General features: G+C 33.3%; 1 protein-coding gene and 1 long non-coding RNA gene across 9 annotated transcripts in view; one reads left to right on the top strand and one right to left on the bottom strand.

Annotated features, from left to right (window-relative positions):
* The window catches only part of LOC309641933, an 870,732-nt gene that overhangs the window by 596,267 nt on the left and 255,288 nt on the right, over nucleotides 1-19,177 (bottom strand). The gene's annotated exons all lie outside the window — the stretch shown is intronic.
* CNTN1 (contactin 1) overlaps nucleotides 1-19,177 on the top strand; it is a 376,331-nt gene that overhangs the window by 254,349 nt on the left and 102,805 nt on the right. For all 8 annotated transcript variants that reach the window (XM_082422551.1, XM_082422545.1, XM_082422546.1 and 5 more), the window contains 3 exons: nucleotides 3,190-3,340; nucleotides 8,928-9,055; nucleotides 9,364-9,539. In XM_082422551.1, coding sequence (XP_082278677.1) covers nucleotides 3,190-3,340; nucleotides 8,928-9,055; nucleotides 9,364-9,539 — 455 coding nt within the window. The remainder of the gene's footprint in view (nucleotides 1-3,189; nucleotides 3,341-8,927; nucleotides 9,056-9,363; nucleotides 9,540-19,177) is intronic.

Raw genomic sequence — 19,177 nt, 5'->3', positions numbered from 1 at the left:
ATCTTTACTACACTTGTCCTTTCGATACTCTTTATCCAGAGGATGATGTATCTTGTCCCAAAATAATCCCTTTATCTCTGCCCTCAACAGACATCCCTTCTTCGTGTCTGTCTGTGTGTGTGTGTGTGTGTGTGTGTGTGTATGTGAGTGTGTGTGCATATCTCTCAAGCTGCCTCTGTTTCTGGTCATGATTTCCTCTTGAATTCTCCTCTCTTTTGTCCTTGGTGACGCCATGCTCTGGTACCTCCCAGATTATTTTGTCTTGATTGCCTTCATTTTCCTTTTTACCCCTTCCCTGCTCAGTTGGAAATCTTGCTCTCTTCCAGAGTTCCATTCCTCTGCTTGCATTCCATTTTCTTACTCATTCTTTCACGTATTTTATAATATTATTCCTCAATTATTATTATTTTTAAATTTTTTAAGAAACGTGGATGATATCTTCTTCTTTGCCCATTAACTATAAAGGACCCCTTAATTTATACCTCTAGCCCAGAATTTTATCCTCAGCTTCAAGCTCACTATAAAAGCTTCTTGGTAGAAATGGTCATCTGGGTAACTTCACAGATATCCCAAACTCAGCATGTCTGAAACCGAATTCATTATTTCTCACTCATTCACATTGTCTCTTCCTGAAATATTTACTGTTCTAAAGAATGACACAATCCACTACATACTTTCCCCACTTTACATCTATTAAATTTCTCATTTTTATCCCATAAATCTCTCTGAGATTTTTGACTTTCTTCTTATTTTCATTACAACTACTTTAATTAAAAGTACCATGTCCTTTTCATACTATCATGTCCTTTTCATACTATTTGAAGTGTCTGTCACCAAGTTTAGTCACATTGTAAGTAATGAATCCAGGTGGGCAGGATTTCTCTGCTAGAAATGATTACTGAAAAGATAAAACAATGACTCAGCGCAGCCTCTTTTATTCTTGAGACACCAAAGGGAAATTTTTTAGAACATTGGTATCACTACAAATTGAGTGACACTAAAAGAACATGAAAGACAGTGAGACAGTTACAAGAAAGTATTAAAGAAAGCTATCTTTAAAAAGAGTTGAGGCCTTCTTGATTTTAACTTTTCCTGCCTCTTCTTATAATGCTGAGTATCATATTCCATTTCTTCCCCCTAAAGTCAAAATTCCTTGCTAATATATTTAATCTAGTTTCTTTGGGTATCAAGGAAACGTTTAGGCTTAAGCTTCATACCCTATCGCTTTGGTATGAAGTGCAATAAAATCATTTTGACTCTTAGAGAAGATATGAGGTGAATTTCAATTCCTTCCAAATGTAAACGCTTTTGTTTTCTGTTAAAATTTCTTGTTAATTGTTATATATTACAAGAGAAAATGAAAACTTAACAGCTCAGACTGAAAGATCTCTCTGTCTTCAAACCTAAATCTTGCAATCATTAATCTATTAAGGTAGTAATTAAGCAAATTGATCATTTTGAGACTGAGATTAATTCCTGAGCATCTTTATATTTGTTTCAGTCTAGTTTTGTTTATTACCTTTAGGAACAGTGTTTCTCTCTCTTCTTTCCTGAGTTATTTAGTTAATTCATATATTCATCCACCAAATGATTATTGAGTGCTTACTCTGCACCAGATACTGGTCTGTAATAGGCTCAATAAAGAACAAAAGAAAAAAAAAAATATATATATATATATACACACATATATATGTATATATATGTATGCATGAACATGTTCTAGATTCTGTCACTAGAAATTCGAATATTAGATAAGCATGGGTCATTTAAATGACCGCACCAAATCAACGATTTTATTAAGACTGAACAGATTCAGAAAAATGTCTTATTTTCTAGATAAATTTAGACTTTCTAAATATAATCTGATTAAAATTCCTCTCATATTTTATAAGCAATATGTCACCCACAATATTTATTGAGCCTATACGAAATACCACATGCTGTGTTAGGTGTACAACACAGGTTGGTTGTTTACTTATTTATTTCCAATTATAAAAACTCAGACTAAAAGAACAATGGGATAACCTAAATCATTTTTATAAAAAGTGTGTTCCTCAGAGCTTGTTGGAAGTGCTGAATCTCAGGTCCACCCCAGATCTATTAAATAGCATTTTACCAAGATCCTCAGATGATTATGATGCACAAATAAAATTTGAGAATCATGGGACTAGATGATGAAGGGTCAAGACCTGGATAAAGATATATTTAGGCCTAGAAAAGCCCCCAGAAAGGACAGTTTTATAGATGATTGGGATGTGTGGAAATAAAAAGATGGAATCCCCCTGGAGTCTGCAAAATGACAAAGAGATTGAGAAATGAGTTAGATGTGGGGACACTAAAGAAAATTAGAGCATATCATCAAGAGAGTAACATTTTATGAGACTCTATAGCCTGTTTTCATAATTATTGATCTGTACTTTGAGGTAAGGATGAGCTACAGGTGCATAATGTACTTCTCAATTAATTGAAAACATCATTCCCATAACTGTTTGTAGGTTGGTCCTGAAGGCAGGGGTCTCTCTGTTTATTAAGGCCTCTCATAGTGTCTGCACGCAGTTGGTGCTCAATAAATGTTTGTATAATGAAGGAGGAGTCATATTGTTTACTGAAAAGAGCATGCTTGCAAATCAGACGGATCTAGATTCAAATGTAAATCCCATCTGATATCTTACTGCCTGTGGCACCTTTGGCAAATTATATAATCTTAATAGATATCAGTTCTTTCATCCATAAGCTGGGTACAGTTCATTCAAAGTGTGGCTACGATTATTGATTATGAATATGTGTCAATATTAATAATTGCTCAACTTCCTCTATCCTTTCACTTAACTTCCCTTGAGCAACTGAGTCAAGACAATCGAATTAGGTATTACCTTCAAGGTAAATATGCATACAGCATTTGATTACAACTTAAATGTGTAATAATTAATTCAGTTATCACCAAGAATTGTACATTTAAAATGGGTAAGTTTTTGACAAGTAAAATATACCTCAATAAAGTTTTAAATAAAAGAAAACAGTTATTATTATTAGGCATGGCATGTCTGTTGGTCATTGCTGATAACATTTGGTGAGATTAATCTTTTCTGTTGATTATTAATCAAAAGGGAATAAAAGATGCTATAGTATAGAAGAAACTTTTGTTTCTATTTTAGCAAAAGAGACAAATAATAGTTTACTTTCTTTTAGCTTTGGCTCCAACTTTTGAAATGAATCCTATGAAGAAAAAGATCCTGGCTGCTAAAGGAGGAAGAGTTATAATTGAATGCAAACCTAAAGCTGCACCCAAACCAAAATTTTTATGGAGTAAAGGTACAGAGCGGCTTGTCAATAGCAGCAGGTCAGTCCAGAAACTAGAAATCCAATTGCAACTCAGTACTTGGGAAAGTTTACTTTGTAGAGAACTTGTTTTCATATTCATAATATAAATATTTTTTGTTCTAACTTTTCTCCCCAGAAGATATCACAGTTCTAAGGTAAACAGAAATACCCATCACTGTCAGTATCTATTATAAACAGAATTCAATTTTTAGACTTCTAGAGTTTATAAGGAATTTTTAAAATTGAAGCTCAGAGGTTTGTGACAAATTACCCAAGGCCACAAAACTAATTAACAATGGGCAATAAAATAGGGTCTTTCTAATTTTTCCCCTAATAAGGGCTTCTATAGCCATTCATATTTGGTTTAATTTTATGCAATTAGCCTATTAAATATTTCAGTAGGGAAATAAAAGGTGATTTTAAAGTACAAATCACCTCTTCCCTCTTCTGAAGTGAACAGGAACTTCTAATCTTCCTAACTATCTATGGGGAGAAGGAATGTTGGGAAATAGGAGAATTGGGATGTGAAGGTTGGGGAGCAGCAAATATTTCAAGCAGGGAGCACAGCATGTGCAAAGGCCCTAAGGCAGAGAGCAGAGGATGTATAAGGAATGTAAGAACTAAAACCAACATGGCTGTCTTTAGAGTAAAATGGAGAACAGTTTTAAGGGATGACACATAGTAAGCCAGGTCATCAGTAACAACATTTTCTGTGGCTTCATCTAAGAGTAATAGAAATCTGTCTAAAGGCTTAAATAAGGGAGGAAAAAAGTAGTTTTTGCCTTTAAAAAAATATTCTAGCAAAAGTATAAAAGATAAATCTTTACAGTAATCCAATAAAGAATGTAAGGTGGGTGTTATCTCTGTTTTGATGTATCTAAAGCCTGGAAAGGTTTAAAGTGACCTTCTGAAAATATATCAGTAATCTCCAAGCCAGAACTCGAACTTGTGCCATGCTGATATGGAATGAACATATGGCAACACAGTTCTCTTATTAGGATAATCACAAGTATGGTTGTGCATGAGACAAAGCTGTGGTTGGGGAGGGGTGTGCAAGGACAGCAGCTGCTTCCCTGAATACATTAAATTCTACAGGTAATATGTCTGACTAAGATTTACTAACACTTTAACAAAATGATACTAGAAGAATCAGTGTTAAAGGAAAAGTCAATCTGTGCAATACGGGGTTGAAGCTTTAGCAGTCAGATAATGAGTGATGCAGACCACGATCAGAAGGTAGTTCCAATTTTAGGTATTCATACTGCAACAACCTCAAGCATAGAATTCCCTGTTGGCTGCACTATTAGCTCTCTCTCCTTAATGAAAAGAATCTTGCTCTGATTCTAATGAGGACTCATGCCATGAGCCTCTGCAACCACAAATTTCTCAGAACCATGCTTCATGGATTTGTTTTTCCTAAACACCAACATGTGTTCAAAAAAAGAAAAGTCTAGCTCCTAAAATCTTATTATTTTAGTCCTGTCTTAATATTTTTAAAGTATTTGAATCAAATTCTATGACCTTTTGATGAAAGAGTCTATAAATCTAATTTTTGCTCACTATGTTAACCCATTAGTATCTCAGATTATTTAAGTATCTCTTTATTATAGATTTGGTATTTCACGTAAAAATAAGTTTGAATGTTATAAAATAGTATGCATTAAGAAAAGTTAAACTAATAATTACTTTTAGAGAAATATTTCTGTTGAAAATAATATTCAAGGAGTAACTGAATAACTGTCTTTGAGCATAACTATAATCTCATTCTGATTAATATAATTACCTAAAAACTGTTCCACATTACTAAGTTATCTCTGTGCCTGGTAAATGGTTTATAAAATAGCATATGCAGTACTTGCAATCAGGAGAGAGGAAACATAAATCTTGATAAGTTGTAATTAAGTTCTCAACTGTATGATTTTATTTAAGGTTAAAATGATATGCATTCTCCAACAGAATTTCTTTGTAGCTGTTCATTTATATCCAATGGACTGCTATCAACTCTAAAATGGTCTTTATCTGAGCCATTTATATGAGAGTCTCTCCAAGATTCTTTTCTACCCCAGAGTTGGTGTGCTTTAAACATTAACAAATAAGATGGAGGCTATACTGGAATAATTTTGGCAACAATAAGTGACTACTTTATTAAAGACCAGATGGTTCCTGGCTTGTTTGACTGTTTATCTATATGATATAATCTGAAAATAAGGATAAGATTCTGCTAATTTAACTACATTGACTTTAGAATATAGATCATTATTCAAAAACATCAAGTTCCCTAAATACTCTTACTGAAATTAATTTTAATGTCATGGACAAAGTACCTGAAAGTGTAGGTGAGCTGAACAACACAAGGAAGTATACCCTTTAAAGATGACAATGATCAATTGAGAGCTAATATATGTGAGAAAACTAAGAATATAATGTGGGTTTTAGAAAGATTAATTGTTGCTATTGTTTCCATTGCAACTTGATGATAACTTTCATTGCTTTACTTACAAAATAATTAAATGGGCGGGGATGGAAAATTGGCTAAGGACTTACACTAGAGCTTAGTGAGAAAAAATGAGACACATTAATGTTAGTACTGTGTTAATATGAGTTCTGTGAGAAGCAGATGACAATGCGGGATTAACCATGCAAGAGATTTATTAATGACAATGCCTAGGAAGGAAAACAGAGAAGACTCTTGGTGAAGGCTGGGACAGCCATCTGAGATTCAGGTCTGCTTCCGAATGAAGGGGAAAGGGAAGGAAGGAAGAAAGGCTGGGTAGAAATGGACTGCAGTGCAGATCTAAGAGAGTGTGGTAAGACCACTGGAAAGCGTTCCAGCTAAAAATGCCCATCAGAGGAGCCTGATGTCTACCTGGAATATGCAGCCTTAAAATTCCTCCTGGACTCAGTCATTGGCTGAGAGCAACCTGTGGAAAGTGTTGTCTTGGCTCAAACACAGTGATGGATTTCTGAGTGCAGCAGCTGGAGCTGTGGATCAGTTACACTCCTCACAGTTGGAGAACATAGAGGGACATTGGCATAGCTTCCACAAAATCAAATAATTAATTTTATGTTTATGTTTATATTATGATACTACATTATTTCTTCAATAAGTAAAAAGTATTCTGAAATGAACTTAAGTTGGAACTGGAGAGTTAAAGATGAGCAAGGAAATTATGGAATATATTATTGGTGAAATTTTTGGTGTTTTCTTATATGGAGATTTTTATTAATAAGGTATGTATGTAGTAATTTTCCTTTATCAAACTCTGCTCTTAAAATGGAATATATGGAGAACTGTTGGCATGTGTTTATACAAAGCTTCAGAGATAAATTAAGGTTTTAGAAATTATATATTTAAGGAAAGTAAAAATCAGATCTAAATAGACATTTCTCCAAAGAAGACATACAGATGGCCAATAGGCACATGAAAAGATGCTCAACATCGCTAATTATTAGAGAAATGCAAATCAAAACTACAATGAGGTACCACTTACACTGATCAGAATGGCCATCATTAAAAACTCTACAAATAGTAAATGCTGGAGAGGGTGTGGAGAAAAGGCAACCCTCCTACACTGTTGGTGGGAAGGTAAATTGGTGCAGCCACTCTGGAAAACAGTGTGGAGGTTCCTCAAAAAACTAAAAATAGAGTTTCCATATGATGCAGTAATCCCACTCCTGAGCATATATCCAGACAAAACTATAATTTGAAAAGATACATGCACCCCAATGTTCATACAGCATTATTTACAATAGCCAAGACATGGAAGCAACCTAAATGTCCATCGACAGATAAATGGCTAATGATGTAGTATATATATACAGTGGAATATTACTCAGCCATACAGAAGAATGAAATAATGCCATTTACAGTAATATGGATGGGCCTAGAGATTATCATACTAAATGAAGTAAGTGAAAAAGAGAAAGATACTATATAATGTCACTTGTATGTGAAATCTAAAATATGACACAAATGAACTTATTTACAGAACAGAAACACATTCACAGACATAGAGAACAGACTTTTGGTTGCCAGGGGGGAGGGAGATGTGGGGGGGATGGATTGGGAGTTTGGGATCAGCAGATGCAAAGTATATATATAGGATGGATACACAACAAGGTCCTACTGTAAAGCACGGGATAGTCAATATCCTGTAATAAACCATAATGGAAAAGAACATCAAAAATTTAAAAATAAAGTAAAATCCAATGACAGGCAATCCAATATTGAATGTAAGTGCAAGACATTATATAGTAAAGTTATATAATAAATATATAAATTATATGTAATATATCATAATATATGTAATATTAATGTAATATAAATTATATGTAAGAGTTAGGTATAATAAGGTTACAAATAATAAGTTTTGGGTCTCCTGACTCCAAGGAGGAGGCAGACAGGCAGAGGGAATACATTTAAGTTCTATTAGTCTGAAACATTTAGTTTCTGTTCATAGAAGAATTTCCTAAAAGTAATCTGTTACAGAAGCTTTTACTAAGGTAGGTTTTACAGTATCATTCTTTGAAAGTTCCTAAAATTAAAATATGTTTGTATTCCTCTGTGGCTGTGGAAATGACAGTCTGTTCTAACTACCAAGTCTGAAGTCCTGGGGTCACGTTCCTGGAAGATCTGGGCTCATTTCTTTCAGGCCTATGACTGGTCTAAGTCTGTCTCACAGTGGTTTAAAAGTCATTTTATGGTGGCATGTAGAGAGCCACTGCTTCAGTTAAACTCCATGTAGTTCATACGTCCAAAAACAGGTTGATCGAGTGCCTACTCATTGTTTTGTGTCTCACTCCTTAAGGAGTTCCTGGAACATAGTTTTTTGTTTTTTGTTTTTTTCCTAATGATTGTATACGTTAATGAATATGTTACCTTGAGATGGGACCACAAACAAAGCAGATACAAATTCCTGACATCAGGATGTTACCATCTAATGCAAGGATAGATTAATAAGTAAAACTGAAGTATGTCTGATAAAAAATGTGTTAGGAAGAAAAATCTGGGAAGAGGGATAGCATGGGGAATGCCAGGACAGCAGCAGTGCCATGGGTGGGTGGGTGCATGCCATACTAACTAGAAATTATCAGACAAAGCTTTACTGAAGGTGTCACTGTGCAAAACCCTGAAGGTTGTGAGAAACAGATTGTGAAAATGACCAGGGCCTAAAAGGGCAAACCAAGGGCTGTGACTTTTACTATGCATGAGATGGAAAACTCACTGGAGGCTTCTGAGCTGTAGAGTGACATCACTGAGCCAAAGAGTGACATTGTATTACTTATGCGATGTATGTCTTCATGTCTGGCTGACATGTGGGAAAAGAAATTGTGTAGAGGCAAGGTTGGCAGCAGGAGGACATGTTCGAGATTACTGTGATAAGTCCAAGAAAAAGATGAAGGTGGTTTTCAAAAAAAACTTGATGCTGAGAAAGAATATTCTAAACAAAGGCTAGAATGTTTCATCTTGAAAAAAGTCTCTGTCAAGCAATTTATGTAAAACTTTAATGATGCTAAGATGTTAGTGTTTTTAATCTAAGACATAGAATAGTAATGTATTTCATTAAATTAATTTTGTGAAATATGTATTTCTTTCATTTCAATAGAATAGTCATTTGGGAAGATGGCAGCTTGGAAATCAATAACATTACAAGGAATGATGGAGGTGTCTATACATGCTTTGTAGAAAATAATAAAGGGAAGGCTAATAGCACTGGGACTCTTGTTATCACAGGTAAGAAACCATTTGATTAACTTTTTTTTTTTTTTTAAGTGTGGCAGTGCTTAATTTCTAATGTACTATAAGACGTGATTCAGCACTAAGCTTATAAGACAATCCACATTTTGATGTTTCCATTTCAAAAGCCTTCTGGGCAGATCTCTTGTTTGATGAAACTATTCTTGGAATTTGAATTTGTAAACATCTTATTCTTTTGCACAGAGATTTCAACTATATTGATTTTTATTTTTTAATGTACCAGATAATATGGTGTCTCGTATTTTTTTGAATTGTGGTTTACTCCTTTATTTAAAAATGTATAGATCCCACACGAATTATATTGGCTCCAATTAATGCCGACATCACTGTTGGAGAAAATGCAACCATGCAGTGTGCTGCTTCCTTCGATCCTGCACTAGATCTCACATTTGTTTGGTCCTTCAATGGCTATGTGATCGACTTTAACAAAGAGAACATTCATTACCAGCGGAATTTTATGGTATGTGTTTTATTTTTCATCTTATTAACATCCCAACGTCCCCCCCCCCGCATTTGTCTGCATTGCAACTGCTATTACCATAATCATGTACATGAGACTGGACAACAGGCAAAATTTTTTCATGGGTCTCCTTATATTAATTGTAGTATTCCTGAACCTTTCTAAAAATGGCTAGCCCTGAGGATTTTGGTAGCGATATTAATCAATAAATATTCGTTGTGCTTTAGGTCCATTTCCTCTTTATTATAATACAATTTTTATATTAATGTCTACTCTGCTTCATTATATCTGTACTATAGGTTCTGAGTGCCTTCACATTCATTTTAAACGAAGTAAGAGCACAGAACTTATCCTTTGTTATAGTGATGACTTTATGGCATTTATTTTATTCTTTGAGGGTAAGAAATAGACAAGCTATATATGTGGGAGTGTTTGGAGAACTAGTCCATGTAATTTTTAAAAGGCTTAAACGGCTGTATTTTAAGAATAAGAAAGCTTACATGATACAAGTCCTATAATTAAGCATAGTGGTATCGTTGTATAGAAATGAAAATAGAGGAAAAAGACTGGGAAGTAACACAAGTATAACAACTTGCATAGGAACACACTTGTTGCGCTAATAGGGCTGCCTAAATTACAGTGTATTTAAAGGGTAAATTGATCACTGCTCCTGCCAGTCTGTTCTTTAGAAAGGCAATCATTCAGGAACCTAAAGACCTATTTAGAACATATGCTTAGTAAGAAAATTTTAATTCTAATTTTAGAAGTCAATTATTAATAAAAGTTTGAATTAACTCAGTAGAATATTTAAGATTTTTAAGTCCTATGAACTCTGAAGTTTGATATGTATCTATTATAATATTATGTTTTCAAATTGTCTAACTCTTTTTAAAAAATTGTTCTAGAACTTTCCACTTTAAAAAGCCAAAACAAGTTTTCAGTCAGGTTAAGATGGTTTTTAACTGGATGGAAACATTTATTCTTAAATATTTATTAGATAGATTCATAGAACAATTATCAATACAGTATCAATGTTTGTGCCTTCTATATGTTAACTGTAATTCCAGTTTCTTTCTTTTTAATCTAACAGATCTAGCTAAAACTGTACATCTACAGTGAATCTACTGTCTTTCAGTTTCTGAAACAAATTTATATTTTAAAAATAAACAACTGAGAATTTGTAGAGAATGATTTTAACATTATACCATGTGATATTTTTTCGTTATATGTCTATTTTGATGTGCTTAATTATAAGAATGCCCAACATTAATAAATTTGACACCATTGTCCTTAATAATTTCTTCAAATTGTGTTTTGTTTTGCAAGAAAAGCAAATACCACTCAGTTTTTACTCATTTGAAGAAAAAAAGTGAACTAAACAGAGATTTTATTTTAAAAAAGTAGACTTTTGAATTTGCTTGGTGTTATATATTGAATATTTTCTAAAATGCAACAAGCATAGTTTATACAAGTAGTTACTTATAGCTGCAGTAGAGTCTCTGAAAATAGATTTGAAGGTATAAATTACTCTAAATGAAGCTGAAACTTCATATGTGGAGCCTCTTTATGTTCTTTAAAATAAGTTACTTTATGTTGATTGACGTAAATAAACATTTCAAAAAAAGAAATGAAGGAAGGAAGGGAGGGAGGGATGGAAAGAAGAGAAAGAAAGAGAGAGGTGCAGGGGGAGGAGGAGGAGAGGGAAAAAGAATGAGAGAGAAAAAGACAAAAAAGAGAGAAAAAGACAAAAAAAAAAAGAGAAATAAGATAAAAGAGACCCATGGCTTGAAAAAGAGAAAAGTAAACCACTGAAAGACTAATTAAGAAATAAATATTAAATTAGGTCATAACAATGTAAGAGACTTTGGTCATCACTAACTGTACTCCTTCCTTTTGTGGATGTTAGCCACAGGGGTTCAGGTTGTTGCCCCTCAGGGAAGTCAGAGCAGACCCTGACTGTGAGCCCATGCTCTGGCTTCAGGGGCTCAGTTTCAGCTTCATTCCACCAAATAAGGAGCATAATAACAAGCAGCAGCATAAAACATACTCACTGGTTAAGTAGGCAACTTCAGTGTGTAAAAGTATCAAAGGCACATTTTTAGCACTTTGTAGATGGACAAGTCGATTTAACTCTGTAAATAATTAAAAAACCCAGATAAGAAATGTATTTTAAATTATTAAACTTAATTCTGCCTTTTGAACCTAAGAAAGTTCTATGAAGCTTTCCCTTGCATCCTCCTTCTCTTTTAAAGCAAACTTCACAGTCACACTTCACTGCTAAATGTACCACACAAATTTGAGTAAAACACCGTATGTGTCTGAACCACCTTTTGGAAGACAGTCCTAATGGCTAGTAATTGCTTCTGGGGTCACTAATAGAACACTCAGAAGGAAGGGCTCTTCCAACCTAAAGCTCAGTGAATGAAAGCATAACAAGGATGGCAGGTACTGTGGAAAGCAAATTCGAAGGCAGGAACGCTGCTGCCTGCATTTGTCTGTTATTCAAATTGCACTAGCAAATACATCAGTATATAATTTTTTGGTATTTTAAATCATGTTTCTATATTTTATTTAATCCTGGCAACATTTCAATTATTGAATATCGCTTGTTCATTTAAAAATATAGTACTGAACCCATACCACAGCAGGAACAGTGATAGGCACTAGGGTGTATAAAACAGTGAATAAGACAAACACAGGCACTGTTGAGGTCTATCCCGATGGGACTTTTTCTGCAGACCTACATTGTTGGAAATGCCTCATAGAGTAACTGTGTGGTTTCCTTTACTGAGAGAACTACGTGTTAGATCTGTGGGAAAGAACTTCAAGACAGAGCTGCTAATAAACTATGAAAAACCTAACAGTCAAACTTTTTATGTTGGGTATTGGCATATCCCAACGATCTGTACTGTTCTAAGGTGTGATAGCTTAAGAGTGAATATGGTTTGAACTTAATGCATGTTTAGAAGGTGTCTAAAATTCAGTACCAGGCAGATCCATCTCCTTTGACCCTAAACATGGTCCTAAAGTAAATTGCTTGAGGAAATTGGGTCCCAAAGATTACAGGTGGGGAATTTTGAAGTGTGTCCATATTCCACTTGAGATCAAAGAAACCCAACTAAAAGAATTGTGGACCGATGACATGACTACTGTGGATTGTGACAAAATTCTTTTTGAAAGCGTTATCTTGAAAATTATGGATCAGACATTGGAGAAATCAAGGTGATTGGCAGTGGAAGGAATCAGAACATGTGAAATTCCTTAAAAATTTATTGACTTAAATAATTTTGCCTGTGTTACACATAATAAAAAAAAACCATTACACTTTTTGTAGGAAAAAAAGACAAGCACAGGCTCTGATCCAAAATAAATCAGAGCTACCCTATGAGTTTAAAATTTAAATATAAATGACTTGGTAGCTATCACAGTTAACAAAACTGATGTCATTATCACCATCATGTTTTAATAATTTTAATTGCTAAAAATTAATATCAGAAACTCTAATTCATGAAGAATATAGACATAAAAATTTAAACTTTTAATTTTAAGAACCTAAGTTTTTATTTTCAAGTTTGGCTTCAATAATACGTTATATTCAATAATCAAGCATGTTGTGAGTTTAGCTTGCTATTCTTGATCTTGACCACCATGTGGCAACCGTGCATAAGGTTTCAAATTTCACAGCCTGACCTACTTGGAACTTGAAGCTTTATGAAATTAAACAAATTATAATATATCTATTATATATATAAAATTATAATATATCTAATGTATATCTAATATATCTATATCAAATTAATTATATCTAAGACGTGTGATTTAAATTTTTTTCTTTATACTTTTTCCAGTTATATTAATATAATTATCAGGAAAAAAGTAACTATATATGTTTGAAGATGTGCATTTCTTTTAAGAATTTATAGTGACCTATAAAATTTAAATATATAAATAACATTTCTATTACATTTATGATCCTGTTTTATGTAAAACTCTTTTGAATTAATTAGTTTTAAAATGTAGCTATTAATTTTTAAGTTGTAAGTAAACAATACGATTATAGAAAAATATTAAGAAGTTAAATATCTAATTTACCTGTCATGTTGTTTATTCTTTCACTATTCAATAAATGTTCACTGAGTGTTATATCGTTATGTAATTAGGGTCAGTAAATGTTTCATTTGAACTTGAATTTATGTGTTGATGTTAAGTACATATATGTATATATACATATATATATGAATTACAAATTTCATAACTTTGGAGCTTTGATACAATAAGTTTATAAGTAGTTTATCTGTCATTCTTTTATTCTGTCAAATTTATATGGCAAATACCTACTTTTTCAAGTCCAAATATAAAATGATTTCTATTTTGATTTTCCAGTTCAATAGCTACTTACTCGTTTAGAGTAAATACAAAAGCAGAGTCATTTTACTTACCAATTTAATTTATAATCCCTTTTGTTCTATAAAGGATGTAAGACTATCTACCAAAGAATATGTATTTGTAATATATCATTTTATGCCTCTCTCATTGTGGTACCTGACCTGCAGAAATTTTTTTTCAAGAGCTACCTAACTTTTGACACCCATTTTGAGTCATTTTCCTTCAACTATTTGACAGTTCTCCCTGTCAGAGTCATTATTTTAGTTAACCACGTTGAGTTTCTTAAACTTTCTAATTCTGGTATTGCTGCTATAATAGCTTTTTTTCTGATTACAAATAAATGTTAAAATTATAGTTCAGTTAGAAGATTTTACATACCTGCTTTGAATTCATAAATATCATATGAATTGTTCAAAGACTTTGCCACAATCAGAGCTCTAGGCTCCATTAGGCTTAATCTAGAGTCAGTGATTAAGCCTCTCTAAGTTTCAGATTTCCCCCTCTGCTAAATTTTATTAGTAATTCACTTATTTCATTCAGGTTATTTCATTGGGTTTGCAATACTGGTTACTTCATAATATTTTTGTGAGAATTCAATGAGAGAATGCCTATAAAGTGCTTGGCACAAGATCTGGCAGATTGTAAGTGGTTATTACTAATACTTTTTATAATAGAGCAAACATTCTACATCGAAAATTCCAGAAGCTTTTGCCAGATAGTTTTTTTCTGGTTATAGATCTCATTTTTCATGATTTATATTTTGCACTGTTTGCTCTACTGGATACCTAGTTTGAGACAAAAGATTCTAGGTATTTCTTTGCTGAGGGCAATGGAGAGGTAATAATAGTCAACATTTTACTGAGTGCTTGCTGTTTAGCCAGCATTGGATTAAATGTTTTTCATGTATTTCTCAGGTGATCTTCATAGCAGTCCTCTATGGAGCACATATTACTGTGATTTGTCTCAATTTCTGAGGTGGGGAAACAAGATTTGAAACGTTAAGTAACTTGTCTAAAGTCATACAACTTGCTGGTGGCAGAGAGAGGATTTGAAACCAAGGTGGTTTGATTGTAGACACTGTGGTCTTCACCACTTGTTTCTAATCCATTGACTGGTACTCATGTCTATATCTATTTAAATAACCTCCCTCCCATTATTTGAAACATGATAAGACAGCAGTTGAACAGCAGTTCAACTCCTAACTTATTCTATCATCTTGTTTAATGAACTTTTTATGTTCAAAGTTATCCAAATTACTTTATTCTCCCTACACGATTAGCAACCTTTGCATTACATTGCAAGTCAAGTCTACAGAGTTTCAGATTGTCTAACTATAAAATTCTAGGCAGTTCTTAGTGATCTCCTTTAGAGAGATAGGTTATGTGTGTGTGTTTGCAGGTGTGTGGACATGCGTTTGTTCTGACTGTATAGACAGCATTCAAAACAAAAGTAGACAGACTTCTTACCCTAAGGCTGAAAGAAAATATTAATTCTACTGGACATGTCACAAAAGTGTGTTTAAATATGAAACATTATCTCATACTAGAAGATGTTATGAATTTGAATAGATGTTTTGCTTCTGTGCATGCAAAAAGAGAGAAAGAGAAGCAGTAATAAACAGAAGTCTTTTTTTTTTTTTTCAATTTTGGCTCTCTGTCATTATTGAACAAGAAGGTAAAGATTGTCCAGAGTTATGGGGCAACAGGTTACAGCAGAAAAGGAGTGTTAGGCCATAATCCAGACTAAGACAAGAATCAAATTAGAGCTGAAGAAACAACAGAAAACCAAGCAGGCACAGTGAGACGATGTAAGCCCTAAAATGGTTGTTCCAAACCAGGAACAATTTTTCTCCCTAGGGAAATTTGGTCACATTTGGAGACATTTTTGGTTATCACAACTGCAGGCAAGTGGTGTATTATGGGCACCTGTCTAGCACGGGTGCTGCTAAATATCCCATAATGCCGAGGACAATCCTCCACAACAGAGAATTAACTGGTCCAAATTATCCATAGGGTCAATATTGAGAAATGCTGTTCTCAAGGGAGATGTAAAAAGAAAAGACTTAAGAATAAAGGGACTGAAAAGTTTTAAGCATAGTATGTTGGAAACAAAGAGAAGTTGTATTATTTTCAGCAAATGAGAGTGCTGAAGACAAAAAAAGAAATTATAAGAGGATAGATAAAGCATTTTTCAAAATAGTATCAGTAGTAGAGGTTAGATTGCATGTGTTTTGCGAATTCAAGACTCTTAAATTTTGGGAGAAAGAAAGAAATATGTGAAATGTCCCCTGACATAGATCTGCGGGCCACACAAAACTCACAAAGGCAGGCTACCTGTGCCCAAGTTGTTTCTCTACTAAGAGTAATTAATTGGAAAAGAGAGAATTCTATCATCCCTCATTCTGTCTGAACTTTCTCTACCTCCCTTTCATTACCCTAATAAAACTTTACTTACACCTAACTATTCTATTTTATTTTGCTATTTTCCACCAGTAAACATGGAGGGAGGTAGGCACCTATGCTCACTAGAGGTATCTATACTTGGATTGGCTTCTTCTAGATCATCACACTTCCAGGGCAGAGATCATGCCAGCTAAAGTTATTCTCTAGCAGAGACTCCCAGAGTCTAGGCTTTAGGAAGCATTTGTCAAAGATAATGTTAAATAATTGGAATTAAGCACGTATAGCAGCAAGTCTTTTTTTCTTCAGAAATGTACCGGTTTGGAGAAATTTCCAAAAATTCATTCAAAATTAAAGTCCCATTTGTTTTACATAGAACTCCTTGCATACTTAATCATCACTGGAATAATTATTCTGGCTCTTTATGCTTGCAAAATACAGTATGTATATAAAATAAAAAGAAGGGGAAATAAACATATAAACTTTTGGTGTCTTAGGAATTTTATTTTATAATTTTACGTTGTCAGTTTTGATGTTTTATTTACTATATAACACTAGAAATATACTATTTTGTCATTAGCTCTCATATTCCCAAAAACCTAACTATTTTTTTTAAAAGCTAGTTTTTAAAACAGAACATTATCTAAAGATCTGGAATTTTGTTGTTGCTTTGCCCTTGACAAGTTATACGATATCTGGCAAAACAGTCAATCTGTGCCTCAGGCTTCTTATCTGTCATATGAGGAAGTTGGGCCACAGCAGAAGTTTTGAAAAACAGCAACAGAAGGTTTTTAGCAGCAGAATTCTTTCTGCAAAGAAAATTTAAATTAGAACCTCAATAAATTTCAAAGATGAAGGTAAAGTTGGTCTGACTAAAGAAATTGTACCCACATTTGTGAGCATATGTAGGAGACCAAAGCCTTAACTGTAGGGCCTCTCACATCTTCCTATCCCAAAACACATCCCATTCTGATCCTTTCTTTCTACCAAGTGATCCATGAAGGTCTTCAGAACCCTAAGGCTAATGGAAACCAATTTAAAAACCATATAAATTAAACAGTGTTCAAGTTTTCTTTCAACTCAAAAATGTGGGTTCTAAACCCAGGGTTTGATGGTTTTGTCCATCATTTAAAATGCTTAGTAGACATCTAAAAGAAAATTTCCTTCCTTGTGAGTTTTCATTTAAAATGGTCCGATTGATCAAAATTGAACTCTTCAGCCATCAAAATTGCCAAATTTAGGGATATTCAACATCTCCATTGATCGTGTAAGTACGGGGTGATCTCTCAGTAATTATCCTCAACTATTTCCCTAATATATTTAAGTGTGTATATTTGTAATGATAATACTCATTTTCATAAGATTTTGTAAGTTATATCTTTTTAATTTTTTTTACATTCAGGTAAACTTAATGCTGATGCATTACTTAAAATAACACTAACTTGAATATTAGATCATATTAGGAAATTAATGTTAATTATGTTGTGTGTGAAAATGGTTCTGTGATTATTTAAGAGAATGGTCTTGGAGATTCAATTTAATGTTTTGACAAATGAATTATGATAGTATCAGTAATTTGTTTTTTAAGGGTTCAACAACAGATAGACAGCTAGATAATTAGATAAAGTGAATATGGCAAGAAGTTTACAACTGTTGAATCTAACTGGTTAGTATATGGGTGGTCATTGTACTATTCCTTCTATTTTCTTATGTTTGAACATTTAAATAGGTTAAAAATTAAAGAAAGAAAGAAAGAAAATATAACATATTGTATTTTTCCTGTTATGAGAAAATATCCACTTTTACCTACCAAACTATGAATCTAAATTCAATTGTTTGATCCATGAAGCACTACTTTGGCAACAGCTTAACTTGGGGAAAACAGGTTAACTATTGAGCCTTCTACCAGTAGCTTAACTTAAAATCTAAAATTCCTTATCTGTAAAATGGAAAGATTAAACATATCTCCCTGAGTCTTATAAAAATTAAATAGGAAACATATATGTAAAGTAGCCAGCACATTGCAAGGCATCTTAAGGGCATTTAATAAGCTAGATCAGGTATTAGTAGGAGTTCATAGTAGCTACAGCAATGGCAGTAGCAATAGCAGAAGTTGTAGTAGCAATCTTAATATTGATACTAGTTGCAGCAGTAGTAGTATCCTATTAACGGCAACAGTGGTAGCAGTAGTAGTGGTTGTAGTTACAGTATTATTGTGTCCTCATCTCTAAAATACAGTTAAGAATAGTACCTCTTTCCCAGGGTTATTGGTATAAGTGAATTTGCACATGTGAGATATTTATAATAGTCCCTGGCACCTATAAAACCCTTACATTTTTTCTTTTGTTTTTTTTTTGCTCGTGTGTTGGTGATGGTGGTGTTAAAGTTTGCAGTTACATCTGATGAATTTGCTACAGTTATTCTTTCTTTAACCTAGCAAGCCAAAAGTAAAAAAGAAAAAATGTTTATTTTTCATGGATATAGCATGTATCATACATATTTAATAATTTTTGCTTACAGGTTTCTAGAGTATTCTCTTTAAAGGCTATGCTTTCCTTCAATCGTCCATATTTGTCTCTTCATTCTGAACTTCAATGGAACAAAAGAGATGTTTTTATAGAGCCATTATGACCTCTAAGCTTTATCTAGACCTTGTATATATCTTATGGCATATTTCTTTGTTCATTATGATTAACTGAATTTGTTAATACAACTTAGTAATTCAGACTCATTTGTACTGCAGGACTGATTTTTCAAAGTTAGTTCATGAGGGAGTGGAAAGGAAGGAATAGGCATTTATATTTTGGAAGTCTTTTGATTTAAACTTGGGAAATTTCTAAGTGGTAAACCACA

The sequence above is a fragment of the Balaenoptera physalus genome (assembly GCF_965194825.1).
Source record: "Balaenoptera physalus genome assembly, chromosome: 13".
In the NCBI taxonomy this organism is placed as follows: domain Eukaryota; kingdom Metazoa; phylum Chordata; class Mammalia; order Artiodactyla; family Balaenopteridae; genus Balaenoptera; species Balaenoptera physalus.
The sequence above is the reverse complement of the archived record's forward strand: the minus strand, read 5'-3'. Positions and strand labels throughout refer to the sequence as shown.